The 18,405-nt window shown below is 38.7% G+C and overlaps 1 protein-coding gene and 1 long non-coding RNA gene across 3 annotated transcripts in view; one reads left to right on the top strand and one right to left on the bottom strand.

Annotated features, from left to right (window-relative positions):
* Nucleotides 1-18,405, bottom strand: part of ITGA6 (integrin subunit alpha 6) — a 76,302-nt gene that overhangs the window by 21,035 nt on the left and 36,862 nt on the right. For both annotated transcript variants that reach the window (XM_004267309.4, XM_004267310.4), the window contains exons 3-11: nt 17,070-17,149; nt 15,419-15,674; nt 13,445-13,576; nt 10,116-10,326; nt 9,207-9,400; nt 8,974-9,062; nt 8,152-8,270; nt 2,707-2,805; nt 2,396-2,457 (exon numbers count right to left, since the gene is read on the bottom strand). In XM_004267309.4, coding sequence (XP_004267357.1) covers nt 2,396-2,457; nt 2,707-2,805; nt 8,152-8,270; nt 8,974-9,062; nt 9,207-9,400; nt 10,116-10,326; nt 13,445-13,576; nt 15,419-15,674; nt 17,070-17,149 — 1,242 coding nt within the window. The remainder of the gene's footprint in view (nt 1-2,395; nt 2,458-2,706; nt 2,806-8,151; nt 8,271-8,973; nt 9,063-9,206; nt 9,401-10,115; nt 10,327-13,444; nt 13,577-15,418; nt 15,675-17,069; nt 17,150-18,405) is intronic.
* Nucleotides 414-7,205, top strand: LOC125964999 (uncharacterized). Its single transcript, XR_007478416.1, has 3 exons — nt 414-1,194; nt 2,639-2,854; nt 4,398-7,205. It is a non-coding gene; the product is annotated as an uncharacterized LOC125964999 (long non-coding RNA).

Genomic DNA, 18,405 nt, shown 5'->3' with positions numbered 1-18,405 from the left:
CTGTGTCCATCTAAAGAATTCCTAAATGTCACGGCTGCCAAATGGAACGGGCCTCCATTTTAGGCCCTCTGTGAACCTTGACATCATCCATTTATCAGTGACCTGCTAACTTCACAATGAACCAGACGAAGGCTCACGTGCTGAGTGCGCCTCACAGCAAAAGCAGGGGAGGGTGTGGGTGCATTAAAACCGTTTATCTACCAAACCCACTCTAACCTTTTCTGACCCTCCAGACAGTTCACATCATCTTAAAATCCTTGCCGGCCACCTTTGCTGACCTTTTGAGGGGCAAGCCAAGTAGAATAGTCATTAAGGCTCAATTATAAATATCTGTACGTATGGAACACCACATCTGAGGACTGCCAAGTTAAAACAGCCTAGTCAGACAATAAGCTCACACTCTCTGACACTGGGAACACAGATTTTAGAGGTATTAACTTCTGCAGCTTTATGCAAGTTCTGCTTTATTTGATTCAGAATTTCCCAATACCACGGAAGCAAAGGCAATGAAAACAGGTTTTCTCTCAATGTCTTCAGAAAAAAAAGTTCTATCTATAGTAGGCCATCCATAAACACTTGGTTAATGGAGTAGTTACAGAATATAAAATTAATTTACATGGCATCAAGCGCAGCATTAAAGCTAGAAGGAAGTTTGTAATTTATTTTGTAGAAATGATTGATCTGGGGGAAGACACGGAGTGTTCCGGTGAGATTTCACATCTACAGGCAAACAGAGTGGTTTGAGAACATGACCAATAGAATAAAAAACGTGTCTCCGTTTCCTCTCCTTGCCCAAAGAATCACTGTTTCTCCTGGTCTCTCTAGGCTACTTCCAAACACAATGGTACAAGGCACGTCACCCAAGCCAGCAAGTGTAAGGCACTGTATTTGGGTAAAAACAACACAAACTACACTGAGAGGATGACAGATTGTGAGAAATCATAAAATATGTCGTCACTGAAAGCCACACAAAAAACGATTCTCTGTACTCAATAAAATACCGGCTACATCAAAAGTAAAGTGAAAGGCCACAGCTCCTCCGGTGTAGAAAGTCCTAATACACGCACACCGTGCACACTCCATGCAAGGTCCACAGATCCTGTGGGGAGACCATACAGCAGGAGGTGGCCCAGAAGAAGGGGCCTAAAAAGGTCAAAGAGATGAAGAAACCACCTGAGGACAGTTTAAAATCTGGTAAGATGAAGGCCACGTGGGCCTATGACAGCATGGATTGGGTGAAGGCTGACTTAGTTGTCAAATTCTGGGGTGTTATAAAGGGACATTTTTTAATAAAGAAAAGAAAGTAATACTTTAGGTAACACGGACAAACCCTAAGAGAACTCACTCCATCTCAAGGTAGAGTAAAAACTGAAAGCCATGAGAATAGACCACCCTGTCCTTCCAGAAAGCTTCTCCTGGGGGCATTGCTGCACTAGAATACTGAGCTGCTGGGACCACGGCCGACCCGGGAAGGAAATCACCCTCACTCTGTACTTCCTCTTTGCGGAAAAGATTTTCTTTAAATTCCTAGGCCCCCAACTTCACTCTGGCTTACTCCTGAAGAGGTACAGCTGCTACTAAAACATACCAGACAAGGCCTAGGTGATCATCACTACTGTGAGAGTATCGTTAAAAATTTGTCAAACTTCGTGGCAAAACTCCTATTCGGGTTATAAAGAAAGGAAGCGGACTAGACCTTAAAAATGACAACCTGCTTTCCCCACCTTATCTCATTTGCTCTCCACCACAATCCTATGTAGCAATTCCTATCAGAAGCTTTTTTTTTTTTTTAAACTGATAGGAAAATAAAAACTCAAACGTTAAGGGACTTGCTCTGTGTTGAAGGGTCAGTCAGCATCGGTGCTGGAACCAGGAGCAGGGCCCAAGTCTCTGAGTTCTCAAGGCCGGCCTTCACGTCCCCCCAGGGCCCACCCTCGGGGACACAGCTTGGGTGTTCTGGGCCATGGAGGCCTCTGGGAGGGGACTGGGCAGCAAAGAGACTATAAACTGGTAATTATTAGAGCAGGACGCAGGCTCCTGCGGTCACTCTTCTACAGCTACCACCCGCCACCTCACAAGTACAAAACCAATTTTCCACACTGCTTTTCAAAGACAGAAATGGAGGAAACGGTTGTGGAAGCAAATGAGTACTTTTCCAAGGCATTCATTCCGTCCTACATCATCTGCTCTGGAAACTTCAAATGGGGACCAAATGCAGTTTTCCCCTTGGGCTTCACCCTCCTGATTAAAGAGGAGACAACAGATAGACTTAGTTCTTTAAACCAGAATTTATGGACCCATTCTGGCCATTACAGTTTTTTATTCTTCTATTATTTATGCAACTTTCAACCTGGCAGACAGAAAAGATATAATTTTAAAAGTAGCAGGTACTTACTTATTGAAGGATTGTAACCAGTGGGTTTGGCAGTATATTCAAAACAGGCCTTGACCTTCAGGCTGTATAAAATCAAACACATATTTCTTAAGAGATGCATTATTGCCCTAGAAAAAAATCCCAACACGTTCCCCAGCCCTGAAATCCCCCCAGTGACGACTGATGAGTAAAATGTTATATATTCACTTGACAGATTCCTCTTCCCTTTGACCATTTCTCTTAATCTTCCCTGTGGCTCCTCAGGGTAACAGGGCCATCATCAAGCAGAGACGTGACACTGGGGGAAGAGTGGACACAGCGCAAACGCTCACCATATCCCGCTAGGCGCCCCGCAGGGCATTTTCTGATGGAGATCAATTCTGTTAGGTGTAACTGTGATGGTTTGCTGAATATTAATCACAGGCCGGGATCTGAAGACAAAGGAGTGAAAAAACAAGCTCAGCCCTTTGCTACTTGGAGGTAAGATGAACTCACATACTAGATAGGCATCCTCAGATGTGGCATCTTAAAAACCACAGGAAAAAAAATGTTCCCCAATGTGATTTCTGCTCCCACACTGCTAAAGAAAACAACTGTTAACAGAGATAATTTAAAACCTGTTTACACGATATTTATAAAAATGTTTAAATATGATTTATTTAAAATTATAGATTGTTTTAATGATTTTAATATTAGTTTTTTAAACTGAAAGAATAATATGGGCAACATGTAAAAGTTCCAGAGTTTTCAGGCAAATATGTCTCGTCCCCACCTAAACCCCTAAGGAGACTTGCATGTCCTTCCAGACGTTATCAGTCAGTTTCAGTTAAAAATATTATCTAAAATTAAATATAATAACATGCATCTATTTTTTAAGTGGCAGCTTTTCATGCTTATCGCTCTGCATGTTACTTTTTTCATGCACTAACATTTCAGAGGTCTTCTCATATCTATACACACAAACCTAGTTGTTCTTCACAGCTGGTGGTGTTGCATGTGTCAACATAACATCATTTATTTAACCAGTCCTTAATCAGTAGACACTGATAATTTTTTTAAGTCTTTCTGCTCTGACAGACATCCTTGCATATACATCCATGCACATGTATGCATCCTAAATACATACATCTATTTATCTGTAGGATTAAACTCCTAGGCAGAATTGCTGAGTCAAAGAACACATGCATTTTTAATTCTGAGTAATCTTGCCAAAAAAAGATTACACCAAAAAAAAAAAAAAAAGATTACACCAACATACACCTAACACCTGGGGTGCTCGCTGTCAGGATTTCTACATGCATGTGAATTTTAGTAATCCAGGCAAATCCTGAACTTACGGGTCCCCATCTTACAAACATGTGCCCTTCCTATCCTCCCTCGGAATCTCCCACCCCCAACCTTAAGCCTTTGTCCACCTGCTGCCAGTACTGACTACAGCTTTTCTACCCGCACAATATCTCTACAAGCAAAACCTTGAATCCTTTATCCTTTCCCCTCTCTGCTCTGCCTAACCCAACCTCACAGGCACACAAGAAGCTGAGTCCCACAACTTTAGCCCTTCTCACCATGTAAAAACATCATCTTTCTCCCTTACGTATTCTTCCCTACTTCCCACAGCCAAGGGGTCACCAAGGGCCTACGGCTTAGCCCCTGCCCCAGAGGCAGGGAAGTACAAGTGTATGGTGGCTGGGGAGACCGCGCACCTCTCTGCTCCTTCGCTCTCCAGCAGGGACTCAGAGCAGGTTCTATTGCTCCACTACCACAGGGATTCAGTCACCGTGACTTTAGTGGGTTTGTGGTAAACACAGCCATTCTGGAGAACAGTGTTTCGACAAGAAAATGTATCCAAATTCCAAACAGCTACTTTGAACTTCTGGAATCCATCTATCAGTAGGCCAGAGAGGTTTTGAGTACCTTCCTGGGGAAGCCAGGAGCCAATTAAAGGGCAAATGCTGCCTACATTTTGTTTCTTCATTTCCCTTTATCTTAACTGTCTACCTTTCTATTGTTATTTTACATTTAGACAGCTACTAATTTCTAAGATCCTAACTACAAGCATACTTCGGAGATACTACAGGTTTGGTTCCAGATCACGGCAACAAAGCAAAAGGATTGCAATGAAGGAGTCACTTGAATTTTTTGGTTTCCTAGTGCATATAAAAGTTATGTTTACACTATACTGTAGTCTATTAAGTTGCAATGGCATGATGTCTTAAAAAAACAATGTACATGCCTTAATTAAAAAATACTTTATTAGCAGAGCAGCTCCCTCGCTGCGATCTATTCAAAGTCAGCCCTCGACACGAGGGTTTGTAGAAAAAGAAAGAAGAGAAAAAAAAGAAGAAAAAAGAAACCTTTATTGCCAAAAAAAAAAAAAATGCTAACCAGCATCTGGGTCTTCAGGAAGTCGTAGCAATAATATCAAAGATCAACCATAATGAAAATAATAATAATGAAAAAGTTTAAAATGTTGCAAGAACTACCAAAATATGACACAGAGACATGAAGTGAACAAATGATATTAGAAAAATGGCACCTCACCACAAACCTTCAATTTGTTAAAAAAAAAAACCAAGAACACAGTATCTGTGAAGCGCAATAAAGCAAAGTATGATAAAACGAAGTACGCCTGTAGATATGTTCTTAAAGTCTTGAGAGCATATTTAAAAGGCAAAAATTCACAAATATTTTAAAGCCAGTTGCTACAGATGCTGGAGTGTTTTACATACAATACTATTAAGTAAGGCTTTAGTGCGGCATAAATTTCAAAAGGAAATATTTTAACACATACTTCTGCCTAAATCCTATTTTTATTTCTGTTTTTAAACATACACACACAATTCTGAGTGCACATTATATATGAATCATAAAAAATGTCTTAACACATAAAGCAAATCTTATGGCTCAGCTGTCTCATGTTTAATTAGCATTTATTTATTAAGTACCCTGAAGTACTAGTATAATTTAGTGGGGAGAAATGCCCAGGGACTGAAGTTGGGAAGATTTAGGTACCACACCCTGTTCTCACAGGATCCAGCCTTAAAAGTTCAAGCAAGTCCTGGGCCTCCATTTTCCTTGTTTGTAAAATAAGGGAGTTACCTTATTTCTTATTATCTTATTATCAAAGGCTTTTGAAATTTATTTTCATACTATCTATGAGGAATGAAGGAACACATTTACAGGGTTCACAGTCAACCTACTTATGAGGATGGGAAAGTAAGGATATTAAAATATCAATTACATACAGAGGCAAATATTTAATTGGCTAAAGTCAGGTTATCTACTGGGAAAGACGTCGTAACCAAATTTTGTTACAGAAATTCAAGTCTTCTTGACACCTGAGGTCTATGCCTCAAACTAGAACTAGAAGTTCAAATTGCTTTCTGCTGGAAACTTGCTAAAATACTTGAATGTTATGCTATACTCTTCCACCTTTTAAAAATGTTGAGTATTTTAAGGTTAATACCTAACACTTATATGTACAGAGAGAAACAAGCATATAAAGGTAGTAACACACATTCATTCAGTTAACTAAATTTTTTTTTTCTTCTTCCTTTGGCCTCATATCCCAGATACATTTTTCTCCACTGATTTTCACATCTCCTACTTTTGTCATCTGTAACGTCTCTTGTGGTTCTTAGTTTTCATATAAAATGGCTTTCATAGATCTTGCCATTTAACTAGAAAACTATTTTTCTATAGTATTCTATACTACATTATATAAACGTGCAGTATATTCTAGTTTTTTTAAATAGCCTGCTCTTCAGAGGTGTCCTGGTGTCGTTTTCCTACCCCCAGGGGTCTTGCTTAGGATTCTATTTAGACATAGAGGCCACATCTACACTTGCACCTTCTGGAAGAACAAAGGGCAATGATGGCACCAAGTGTACATACGGCACAGATTTTCTTCTTTTAGGGTTTCATTGTACATCACTGCCTATTTCTTTAAAGACATTCTTTAGATAAAAATGACTATAGAGGGCTTCCCTGGTGGCGCAGTGGTTGAGAGTCCGCCTGCCGATGAAGGGGACACGGGTTCGCGCCCCGGTCCGGGAAGATCCCACATGCCGCGGAGCGGCTAGGACAGTGAGCCATGGCCACTGAGCCTGCGCGTCTGGAGCCTGTGTTCCACAACGGGAGAGGCCACAACAGTGAGAGGCCTGCGTACCGCAAACAAAACAAAACAAAAAAAGACTATAGAGCCAAATAGTTTAAAAAAACAAACCCCAATGGTTCACTCTCACCAATGAGCAAAGAAATGCAAATTCACTCAAAAGATGAGATCACATATATCACACTGGCAAAAATTAAATAGATTCATCCTGTTCAATGTTGGTAAGGGTGTGAGAAAATGGGCCCTCTAGCAGGTTATTGTGAGCATAAATCGCTAGCACTTTTCTGTGGGTATATGTATCAATACAAAAATGTGCTAACCTCACCCCAGCAATTCTATTTCTAGGAATTTTTCTTTAAAACAATCCATTACATAGAGATACATACAATATACTGTATAGCACACTGTTCATAATAGATAAAAGTCAAAGACTGTCTAAAAATTCCATCAACTGAGGATTCATTAAATGCATATTATGGAATAATATTAAGTTGTTAGAAAGAGTAAGATTGATGTATCTGCATTAACAAGGAGAGATAACTGAAGAGATTAATTTTTAAAAGCCAGAATAGAGACCAGCAGTTATAGTATGGCCTTTTGATGATACCCTAGAACTGGAGAGAGACTCAAAACTATTAAAAGCTGTTTCGTGGAAGAAGAGAATATTGGGGAACTTGCACTTAACTGAAATTCTGTATTAACCTTTTTTTTTTTTTTAAAGAATGTGCTTTTTAAATAATAAAAAAAACTTCTTTAACAATTTTTCCTGGTGATTTCCAGCAGTGATGGAATTGCTGGGATAAGGGGACTCAGACACAGCTGATGGGCACACTGTTGCAGCCTTTCTGGAGGTCATCTCACTTGTGAACCTGAATCACAAGTCCTAAAACACACATGAGCCTTCAACTTAGCAACTCACTTTTAGGAATTTACCATAAGGAAATAATCCAGGACACAAAGAAAATTAAGGATATTGACCACAGCTTTGTGTATCATAATAGGAGCAAGAAACCAAACCGGGAAAGCAACATAAATGTGTCCAATGACAGTATGGCAGTGGTTAAGTAAACTATGATCCGGCCATGGGATATCTCAGACAACCATTAACTTCATTTCAGAAAAGCACTCAATGACAGGGAGATAGTCCACTATGCATTATAAACTCACTCATGGAAAAAGGCCACTATACGTTACAAACCAACAAAAGCAGGTTACAAAACAATATGTACGTTATGATCTCAATTTTGTTAAACATATGTGTATATTCACAGAAAATTAAAAACTAGAAGGATATAAACCAAAATTTTGGAGTTTCATAATGGATGGTGAAATATAGGACATTTATTTCTATCTTTATATTCTTTATACTGTCAAATTTTCTGTTTCAGTTTTTATGAAAATAAAGGTTTTTGAAATATATCCAAAAGTAAAAATTTTCCACCAATTCTGACCTTTTTAAAAAAACTAGTTCAAAATTACAGCAAGACTTTACAAAATAGGTTTTTATTACATCATTACACTACTCTGAAGAGAAAAAGAATATTCAAAATTCATACAAGCCTTTGCCTTTGAAGTATAGTTGTTAACAAATTTCAATTCAAAAGGTAAAAAAATTCTAGTGTAAGCGGATTACCAAACATGCTTTAAGTCAGAGATTACACACCTGAAAATAGTTACTGAATCTGAGAGGGAACCAACAGCAACATCGGGGTAGGAATTTCTATCAAGGTCCATGTTTCCGGCAATTGAATATCCGAAAAAAGGTGATTTACCTTCGAGAATCTGAAAGGAACAGGGCATCAGAATGGACACTGGGCCACTAAATAGAGCCTCTTATCCATGCTTTGAAAAAGGCACATAAGTCTCTTTTGAACTGAACTTATAAATTACATTAAATCAAAACTAAATCATAAATAAGTATACATATGGTCCAACACTTCATACATTTTATTTCATAAAAGTTATCTGATTTATGTTGTACCTCAAAAGACAAAAGAGACAATTTTTGATGAGCTTGTGTACTATATCAAGTCGATCAGTGTATTTCAAACCAAACCTCTCTACCTGCTCTCCAAATGTCTTGTTTTTCTCAAAAGCAATTTTTAGTTTTTGGTATCTGAATTCTATGCAATTACAATCATCTCTTATGGTCGTCCAGTTTCATCTCTATTTAGTATGCTACTAAAAGGAATATATCACATTTCCATCTATTTATGCTGTCAGGGTAGAATAGTCTTTTCCTTTGGCTTACTTTGATTCCTAATTCACCAAAGAAATTTTACAATTTAAAACAACCAGGTCATTGCATTTATATCTATTTACAAGCTATCTTCTAATAATACATTTTTTTATAAAAACAAAATTCATACTATTGTAGACTTGTAAATAAAATATGATTAGTGTGAAAATTCACATAAACCTAAACATTCCATTAGAAAGCAAACTGTTGAGACCTTTGTTGTAGAAATCCAGGTTATCTGGTTACCTGTGTTGGTTTGGTATTTATTCCGTTTGCAGATCCGTGATAGATAAAAACCTTCCCCTTACCATCGTAGGGTGCTCCAACTGCAATATCTGTTGACAACGCCACATTTTAACAAACATTAAATTTTAAAAGCATTCCAATACAATGTTTTAAAATAAGATGCCATGAGCACTCACTATTTTAGACAATCAAATAATCTATAAATCATGACCAATTCATAATCTATTGTCTACCTGGGTAGCCATCTTGATTAATATCACCGATATTTTTGACCGCAATGCCAAACATAGAATCTTTGGTTCCATTAAGACGAATTGGCTTGACATTATTCCATCTGCCTTGCTGGTTAATGTAGACATACGCTGCACCTCCGACTTCTCCACTTCTATCAAAATACTGTGGGGCTCCAATAACTATATCTTGCCACCTGAAAACATAATGAGGGGAAGAACTGTGAACCATTGGCTAAAATACCAGCGAGCTTAGGGAGAATCCCACATGCCCAGGTATTAAGGACACAAAGAGATATGATAAAAGGACCTCAAATCTGGAATTTATATATCATCAATTAAAGTATTTTTTAAAAACCAAGGTAGCCTCTAATAAACACCCAAAGAAAAATATCAAGAGTAAGAACTTGAAGCCAGTTCCCAAGTTACATCTATAGTGCGCAGACTCCCAGTAAAGATTCCACTCCCCTCCACCTTCATCTCTCTACGAGACCCAAACTGGCACCACCAGCCACAGAGACCTTTGTATTGACTTTGTCACCAATCCCTACTTTCAACAGGACATTCTGGATGCTCCAACAGCCCCTCAAGAAACCAGAGAACAGAACCTCGTAGGTGGTTTTTTTTTGGTTTGTTTTTTTTTTTTTTTGAGTTAAAGTTTAATTCTCACGGACCCATGATCCCAGCACATAGTAAAACTGAAAACTGAAAATGTAATCCTACCCGCTGGGGAGGGTAACGGATGCCTACTGCCAAAATATAAGTGAGGAAGAGTGATGGAATGGTAAAGACCTGGCAGCAGAAATATTTTTTCCATCAACTAACCCGAAAGGATATTTCTTCTCAAGACCTACAGAAGCCAGAGCAGCAATGAATTCTTTGCACATAAAAAATAACCTAAGAGGTTCTTACCCATCTTTGTTAAGGTCCACCACTGCCACGTCATAGCCAAATGAAGAAGCCAGCCCTTCCCCGTCAAATATGTGCTCAGGGAGAAGGTGCGCAGACTTCAGGTCTCTTTTAAGCAAAACCACAGCTCCACTGTGATTGGCTCTAGGAGCACCAGATACAAAAGTGATCTCATCTTTGGAAACAATACCCTTCCCTGAGTCCAAAGAAAACCCTAGAAAAACAAAACAGTACATATCAACCCTGTTTTTCAGGAGGTATATAACACTGGTTACTCCCACCACTCTCCTCTGACCCTCCCCACCAGCTATCACATCTACGATAAGAGTCACAGAGCCAAGAGATGTGACACAAGTACAAAGTAGTAGGCTACTGCATTGCTTTCTATGGGAATGTATTAAGACTTTTAAAGAAAAGCACCTATACTATTTGGCATCTGTGTAACTTGAATCATGAAGCATTCATGCATCTTAAGAATCAGTTTGAGCCCCATTTTAATACTGAAACTGCTGTGAAAGGAGATCAAGCTAGATACTAAATTATCATGGGAAAGTTACATACTATATACTGGGATACAACCTGACATAGTGTAATTGAGTGCATGTTATAGGGTTTTGCTCTAATGTAGTAGTTAGTAACTTCTGTACTCAATCTCCTTGGTCGTCAGGCAAGAATAAGAATGCAAACAGCATTAATATACCACTGACAGCGTTTCACTATTTGGGGTCAACTCAGTTCTCAGACACAAACATGCAAACAAAACCATGATTGATGAGCTAGAGTGTTTGAGAACCTGGTATAAACAATAGAGGTGAGCAAGTTGTCATCTGTATCAATTACATACTTGTTCAGAGGGCAGAAAAACGGTAGAACACCTCACCATAAAGCATCAGGTAGGATGTCAGATTACCAATATTGAGGTTAAATGGCAAGCAAACACAGACGCCCATATCAAAGTCATTCATATTAAGCCAATCTTCCTATGTAAGGGCGAGGCAGATGCAGAACACTATAAGCTCACCCTGTTTATTGGGTTTTATTTACAAAAAGCTTCACCACTACTGTTGCAGTTCTCAAATTGTGAAGTGAGTCAAAAAATAGGATGAGCTACAAGTTTAGAAGAGGGCGATACAATTGAATCCAGCTCTGGAAGCCATCTGTCTGCAGCGCCTCAACCACGACATGCTTTTCATGTGTGCTTCACTTGAAATGAAATAGAAAATAAAAAGATTTATGCTCTGTATGGATCAAAAAAAAAATTCTTAAATGACCATGACCAAGACAATTTATTTGTCATCTCAGAGGTCACAAACCTAGGTAGCTATTCATCATCACATCAGGGGATGTGTCGGGCTGCTCCCTAGGAGGCTGTGTTTTATAAACAAACTGATCGGGATCTGTATAGGAAATGCTGGTCAAAAACAGCAGGCCTGTACACATGCACGGGACGGAAGAGATTGAAGAAAAAGCAATTATACTCGGTAAGAGGCACGCCAGCTACGGCCGTGCTCGCCGGATGATGAGGCCACCACTGCATCCGGCAAGCCACCCTCTTTGCCAGCTTCCAAACCTCATGCAGATCGTTTTATTCCTAAAACCTACTGATTTTTTTGAAATGACAGATGCACAGACAGCATGGACAACCAAAATGTAACAGTACAAACTTGACACTCTTTTCCCCCCAGGCAACCACTTTTGAGGAAATTCATTCCAAAAGTGGCAAATGCGTTCAATAAAAAATGTTTAATATTTTCAAATGTTCCAACAAACTAAGTTTATAAAATCCATGGGCATCTATCTTACAGACCAAAGTGTTGGTTTCTTGACCATTAACTTGAGATACCATAAACTTAATTCCTAAATAACCCATTTGAAGAGAGGTTATCTGTTAAAATTTATTCAAATAAAATATTGGTTTGTTGATAATATTTACCTTGGAAAGGATTTTACCCTGAAAAAGCCTATTTAATAATTGAGACTCCAAACCACTCGGCCTTGTGTTCCCTTCCTGTCCTGCAAAGCCACTAACAACATTCACACTCCCAGCTGCTTCCCACCCTGCCCCAGTCATTTTCATAAGTTTCTTCCCTTGGCTAGGGGATTACTAATTGTGTGACCTTGAACTAGGAAATTAATGTCCCTAAGGCACAAGTTTTTTTTTCTCCCCATCAGCAACAGAGGGACAATGATACTTATTTTATATTGTTGGGAAGATCAAATAAGACCTATCAAGTAGTAAGTATAGTGTGTGATTTATAGCACATGGTAGGTGCTTAACAAGTGATAAGTATAACTTTTCTCCCTTCTTGCCTTCACACCAAGTTTTTAATTTGGCGGTGGGGAAGTTTCTGAAGAGTTTTTTTTTTTTTTTTAAATTAAGAGTATTGTTCATACATATCTATATAATTACAAAAATTTTTGAAGAATACATTTACTAATACCTTGTTTAGAATTATTTTTAGATCTACACCTATTTTTTCTCTTTTTTTAACCTTCCATTGTTCTAGTAATATCTCTAGCATATGGGTATGTCTCTATTTTTGAAAAAGAATAGGTTACTATTTAGGTTTAGGAGATTTTTTACATTTTTTCCAAGAATTGCACAGTAATTATTCTTTATGTCAACTCATACCAAGAATTAAAGCTTTTAAAAGCCTTTGTGTAATTACCATAATGCACATGAATAATTTAGGACACCCATTAGTAATGCAAACAAGCCTTAGGAGTTAAGGAATTGGCACTTAGACACAATCTGGGTGTCCTCAAGAGCTGCCTTAGCACTCCTGCTTAGGCTCAGCTGTAAAACCCCCGTGCCACCCGCCAGGGGCTTTGTGACAAGAGGGCCCCAATCCAGGAGCAAGGCCAACCCGTGGAGAACAGCAATCACAGAGGACGGACCTGGAGGTCTTGACCTGCCACTTAAGAGTAACTTCATAAATGCAGCTCTTAAAGAGTCTCTCTCCAAAAAGAGGCACTGAAGGGAGAGGGAAGGCATTTCAGCCTCCTGCTAACATCCATGCATGAACAGCCTGCCTCAGGTTACAGAGGCCGACACTAGCTCAGGAAACAGACCTCCACACAGGAGGACAGAAGATTTTAGGAGAGAGTAGTAGGTTTCCTCCTGCTTTGAGCAAGCTCAGGTGAGACGGGAAGGATCCCAAGCTTCAGTCAGGTTACCTTGGGATCACCAAGGCTTAAATTCCAGTAAATGCAGCCACAGTCCCCTGGCTCCAACCTGGCCTCTTCTCAGCCTAGCAGTCCAGGGTCCTGTGACAGCGGTGTCACACAGAGGCATCTGAAGAGGCAGGCATGCCGTCTACTCTCGTTCCTACCTAAATAACTGTTAGCAGGAACAGGAACTAGACTTTCATCATGGTCAGTCTCTCCACCAACTTCATAAGGCCCATCTTCAAAGATGTTCATGTCAAAAAAAGTGTTATTCTTTTGCTCTACGCGAACAATCCCTAAAAGAATGAAATGGTTAAAAAAAAAATGAAGATGAAACAAAATAAAATAGATGGTTCCTAATAAACATTCCTCGTGTTATCATTAAGCACAGAAAGAAAAGTCTGAAGGAAGAAAAGGAGAAGAAAGATGACTTTTGAGGTTATTAAAGTTAAAAAATCATGTTCGTGTAGATTTTTACATCAAACAAATTTGTTCTAGTAATAAAAAAAAAAATGCCCATGCATTTTCATGAATTATCTTTATAATGCTATGACACTAGATGGAAAATGGAATGTTTACTTAGTTAACTAAACCTACAAAAAACTTTTAAATTATATGAACCTGATATATTTTACATTTTCTATAATCCTAAATCAATTTATCTTTTTACTATACTGTGAAAGTAAGATTAGTAGTTTGATCTTTTCTTCCAATCACTTTAACCAAAGATTTAAAAGCTTTAAAAAATTTTCACAGCTAATAATTGAAAAGAGAAGATCTCACATAGTCCACTATAAATGGTAACATTTTAAGTCAGAATTTATAAAGCAGATAAAACATGTTTCCCATAAATTAAACCATACATAATTGATGGATGTTTTTATTGTTTTGTTTTACTATGTATGGCCTCTATCCTTGCTAAAATAAAACAATTTCTAAATTCATGTGTTATTTCGATTAGGTCAAGATAACCTGACAAATGCTGTTACGTGGAAGTTTTGGTTGGGGCCGGGGAGGCCAAAGGAAATTCCTCCCAAAGGTTGCTATCGAGCAAGGTGTTCTCAAGGCTCATTTCTAATAGGAAATTTCTGAATGGAAAAAGGGAAAATTTTCCTAAGTTTTTCCTGACTAGTGAAAATGTTATAACACAGGATTTATTTTAATAAATTTCTCAAAAAAAAGTCTTATTTCCAAATCAGATGCACTTCTCTTCACTACGGATTACAGTAAGGTTAATTGTCCTTTATAACACAGTGGTTTTTCTACACCTGCTTAATTTCTTCAGAGAAGTTGAACTTTTACTACAGGAGCACTGACCATGTTCATCCAGGCAAAAAATGCAGGCCATTCTCCCTCCCTCCCTCCCGGTGTCTCCTTTTACCTATATCACGAAATTATTTAAACAATACCATTAAACAATCTCTCCAGAAGTTATCCAAAATCATCTCAAAATTCCCTAATTTGACATCTATGCTTCTAACTATACTGCTTTATTAGCAAAACACAGCCTTTTAAGATAATACATAATGAAAAAATGTCTAGGGCGTCCCTGGTGGCGCAGTGGTTGAGAGTCCGCCTGCAGATGCAGGGGACACGGGTTCGTGCCCCGGTCCGGGAAGATCCCACATGCCTCGGAGCGGCTGGGCCCGTGAGCCGTGGCCGTTGAGCCTGCACGTCCGGAGCCTGTGCTCTGCGGCAGGAGGGGCCACAACAGTGAGAGGCCCACATACCGCAAAAAAAAAAAAAAGTCTGTATTAATACAATGTTATTTGTACATGACACCACTCAATTATTTTCAGTTTTCCGATCCCTACCTTAAAATTAAAACTTTCAGCTTCATGAAACAGGCAAATACAAAACAGCAAAAACTAATGTTAATTATATTCTTACAGAAGAAAGTTAATTACTTATATTAATGTAAACTGCTGGCAAAGGGGGAAAAAAATCTCTTAAAACATACATTTTGAACATTATTTGTGTTTAAAAATTAGATATTTTGCTATCCTACCCTACTTCTACAACATAAAAGTGCCTTATAACACATGTTGTTTTCATTTAAAATGTACTAAATCATGGTGCATATAATAGCAATTATGTAATCATTCTAATCTCTATTTCTATAAATACACACGTCATACCTTTCCAGTTGTAAGTGCCTGGGGCTCCAAACGCAATGTAATGAAAGTCTTTAGTGAAAGTAGCTGCTACACCTTGTTGGCAAGAACCAAATTTTTCATGACCTCTTAATCGGCCATCACAAAAACTCCAGTCTCCTCCATCCATATCATCTTCAATCCTGAGATTCTGACTTAGGACGTAACACCTTCCAAAAATGTCTCGGGATTCCTGTTTTGTATTAACGTGCTGCCTTTTTTCATATCGATGAGCACATGTCTGCAAACAGATGGAATAAAGTAGCCCACACACGTCGGCAAACCCTACGTTTTTCATTACAGATTGATGAAGTTGTCAATAATCAAGAGGTTAATTCTAAGTGGGATGTTAAATGTGGCCTCCTCCTGAGATTGGATCTGAAAAGCAGCAAATCTTCCTCCCCACAGTTGCAAGGAGACCATTCTCTAGCACAGGGCTTCTGTCTTGCCCTCAGCCTGAGAATACTGCTCCAATCCAAACACTGAATGCCAATCTGTAATCCACAGGCAAATTTATTTATAAATTTACTTGTCACATAAACAGTGGGAAACACCCTATTTCATCTTCTCAGTTTAATTGGTTTTTAGTGGCTATATAAACCTTCATATCAGTATGTTTGTGAAAACAAGTACTCATATTCCAGAGGAGAGAAATCATGGACATATTTTCACAGGGATCAGGCTAACACTGCTAAAACAAAGACATTTTCCTTTTACCTATACTATTTCCTTATAATCAATACTAACTATCCTCTGAACTCTGAGATTAAGTTTATTTTAAAAGGCAGAGACAATTACACTGCTGGGAGAGATGAAATAATGTCTAATTTTACAGGGTATTCATGGCCACCCTCCATATAACAGGCTGAAAACACTTTACAATGTCCAAGTCAATTTCCCATAATGCATCCCCTTAGATATAAAAATTCAGTGTTTGGTAAAATTCTCACTTTTCTCAAAATTCTACATAAATTTGTTACAGCAACCAGATTTTGAAAGAGACAGAAAGATCATCATAATCCAGCCTGGCACCTCCAAGGCCACCTCGCACACTCCATCTAACAGACCCTTTTTTCTTCGTTTCCACTTCTATTTGAAGAAGCTCGGAATATATAATAAAAGAGTTTAAAATTATCTGATCCTTACTTTCCATGACCATTCCCATATATATTTTTTATAACTCATCTATAATAGCTACATAGTTCCTGAGACAAAAAGCATGCCTAGGTTTTTGTTTGTTTTTAACATCTTTATTGGAGTATAATTGCTTTGCAATGTTGTGTTAGTTTCTGCTGTATAACAAAGTGAAGCATGTCTAGTTTTGCTTTGCTTCTTGTTTTAAGACCACCTAGAGTTTTAGGGACATTGGTAAAGGTTTTTAAATAAGTTCTTTGAATCTGAAAGTTCTAAAGAAAAGCAGATCGTAGAGCTATTTCAAAATAGATCAGAAATCACAGGAAAAATAATGCTTTCATTTTTTCTTGACATCAATTCCTGCTTTAAAGCAGTCAGTTTTCTAGAATGTATACTCTATGCAGGCAGAAGCTCTACCTGTTTTGTTCAATACTGTAAGCCCAGCAGTGGCACACAACAGGCACTCAGACACTGTGGAATGGACACACTTCTCTACACTTACCACAACTTTGCCCCCTGGACCTTGGCTCTGGACGGTGACCCCCATCCACTGATCTTCCTTGCTTTCCGATGAAGGGTCAGCTGTGGAGAAAGCAGCACAGGTTACACACACACAGTTAGGACTTCAAAGCCATTGCAACAGGAAATGAACCAATAAATGAACAAAAATATAAGAAACAGCTTCTAAATTGCCTTGACTCCAAGTCTAAACACTTAGTAAATTTAGTTACTCAATCCAGAAAAATTACTTCTCATCTTAAGAAAATGGGTGAGTGATTATTGGTATGAATGATTCATCAAATTCTTTATATAAAATACATACCTTTACCTGGTAGCCCTTCACTTTCTCTGGCATCCAGGGTCCCGAGTACAGAAACTACCATCCAAACTAACAAAAAGTGGGTACTTCTCTACATACTCCCAAATTTGTTACATAATAGCATGAACTCTTCTTTACTGCAGATGGGAAGACAAGGCCTCAGACTCACTTTATATCTTCCTATCAATGCAGAAAAGGAAAGTGATATATTTATTTTTACCTCCTTCCTCCAAAAAGGAGAGAGAGAGGGAAACCATAAATCTCACCATGTGCTCATTTCAGTATCAATCTGAGCCTACTGTTTGACCCTACATCCAAATTTTTGCCTTCCCCAATGAGAAGGCAGGCATGATTTCCAATCTTGAATCATTACAAAACTATGAAACCTGGGGCTTCCCTGGTGGCGCGGCGGTTGAGAGTCCGCCTGCCGATGCAGGGGACGCGGGTTCGTGCCCCGGTCTGGGAGAATCCCACATGCCGTGGAGTGGCTGGGCCCGTGAGCCACGGCCGCTGGGCCTGCGCGTCCGGAGCCTGTGCTCCGCAGCGGGAGAGGCCACGGCAGTGAGAGGCCCACGTACCAAAAATAAAAATAAAAATAAAAAAACTATGAATCCTAACAACTTTAGGTAGACAGAAGGAAAAAATGCCAAAATGTTAAGTAAAGAGCAACTATGCCTACATTATCAGTGGGTCTGGGTTTTTTCCTTACAGTTCAAAGTCATTTACAAGCTTCCCACAACTAACATGTATTATTTTCTAATCAGTAAAAAAAAAAAAAAAAACCCAAAAACAAATGCTGTTGCTAAAAAGATGAAAAAGCAAGAGAAGAGCATAAACATGAATCTGCAAGTCTGCTTAGACCAAGAATGTCAAACTAGGTTTGGCTGCAGCTTCTCAGGACCCTAATTGCTCTGCCTACCACACAGAGTCTGTGCAAAACAAGCCTCTAACTGAGATAGTAGCGCAAAATTTATCCATGTTGGCCAGCTTTCATTTTAGAGAGATCTGATGTTTAAAC

Source organism: Orcinus orca, chromosome 7 (genome assembly GCF_937001465.1).
Source record: "Orcinus orca chromosome 7, mOrcOrc1.1, whole genome shotgun sequence".
NCBI lineage: Eukaryota > Metazoa > Chordata > Mammalia > Artiodactyla > Delphinidae > Orcinus > Orcinus orca.
This window is presented reverse-complemented; position numbering and strand designations above follow the sequence as displayed.